Here is a 240-nt window from a genome sequence, read left to right as displayed (position 1 = left end):
CCCTTCCAGGGCGGCGTTGGCCCCTTGCAGATGCCCGGCCACCAACTGGTCATTGCGCAGGTAAAGCGACTTCTGGTTGACATCCCAAATCCTGCCGGGGACGGCGGTGACAGCGGTGTCACCCCAACACCCTGACACCCCTCGATGTGTCACCCATGGGTGCGCACCCCCCAACTTCTCCCACCCCCCACCCCCCAAAACTTACCGGTACTGGAACACTTTGGTCTGCAGTGCGGGTGC

General features: G+C 63.3%; 1 protein-coding gene across 1 annotated transcript in view; it reads right to left on the bottom strand.

The window, feature by feature from the left end:
• LOC104283343 (interleukin-36 receptor antagonist protein-like) overlaps window positions 1-234 on the bottom strand; it is a gene marked incomplete at its 5' end in the record, with an annotated part of 4,772 nt that extends 4,538 nt beyond the window's left edge. The window contains 2 exons of the mRNA XM_009881506.1: window positions 5-91; window positions 206-234. Of these exons, the coding sequence (XP_009879808.1) occupies window positions 5-91; window positions 206-234 (116 nt within the window). The remainder of the gene's footprint in view (window positions 1-4; window positions 92-205) is intronic.
• Window positions 235-240: the final 6 nt, after the last annotated feature.

Source organism: Charadrius vociferus, unplaced genomic scaffold (assembly GCF_000708025.1).
Source record: "Charadrius vociferus isolate BGI_N301 unplaced genomic scaffold, ASM70802v2 scaffold2233, whole genome shotgun sequence".
Taxonomy (NCBI): Eukaryota; Metazoa; Chordata; class Aves; order Charadriiformes; family Charadriidae; genus Charadrius; species Charadrius vociferus.
The sequence above is the reverse complement of the archived record's forward strand: the minus strand, read 5'-3'. Positions and strand labels throughout refer to the sequence as shown.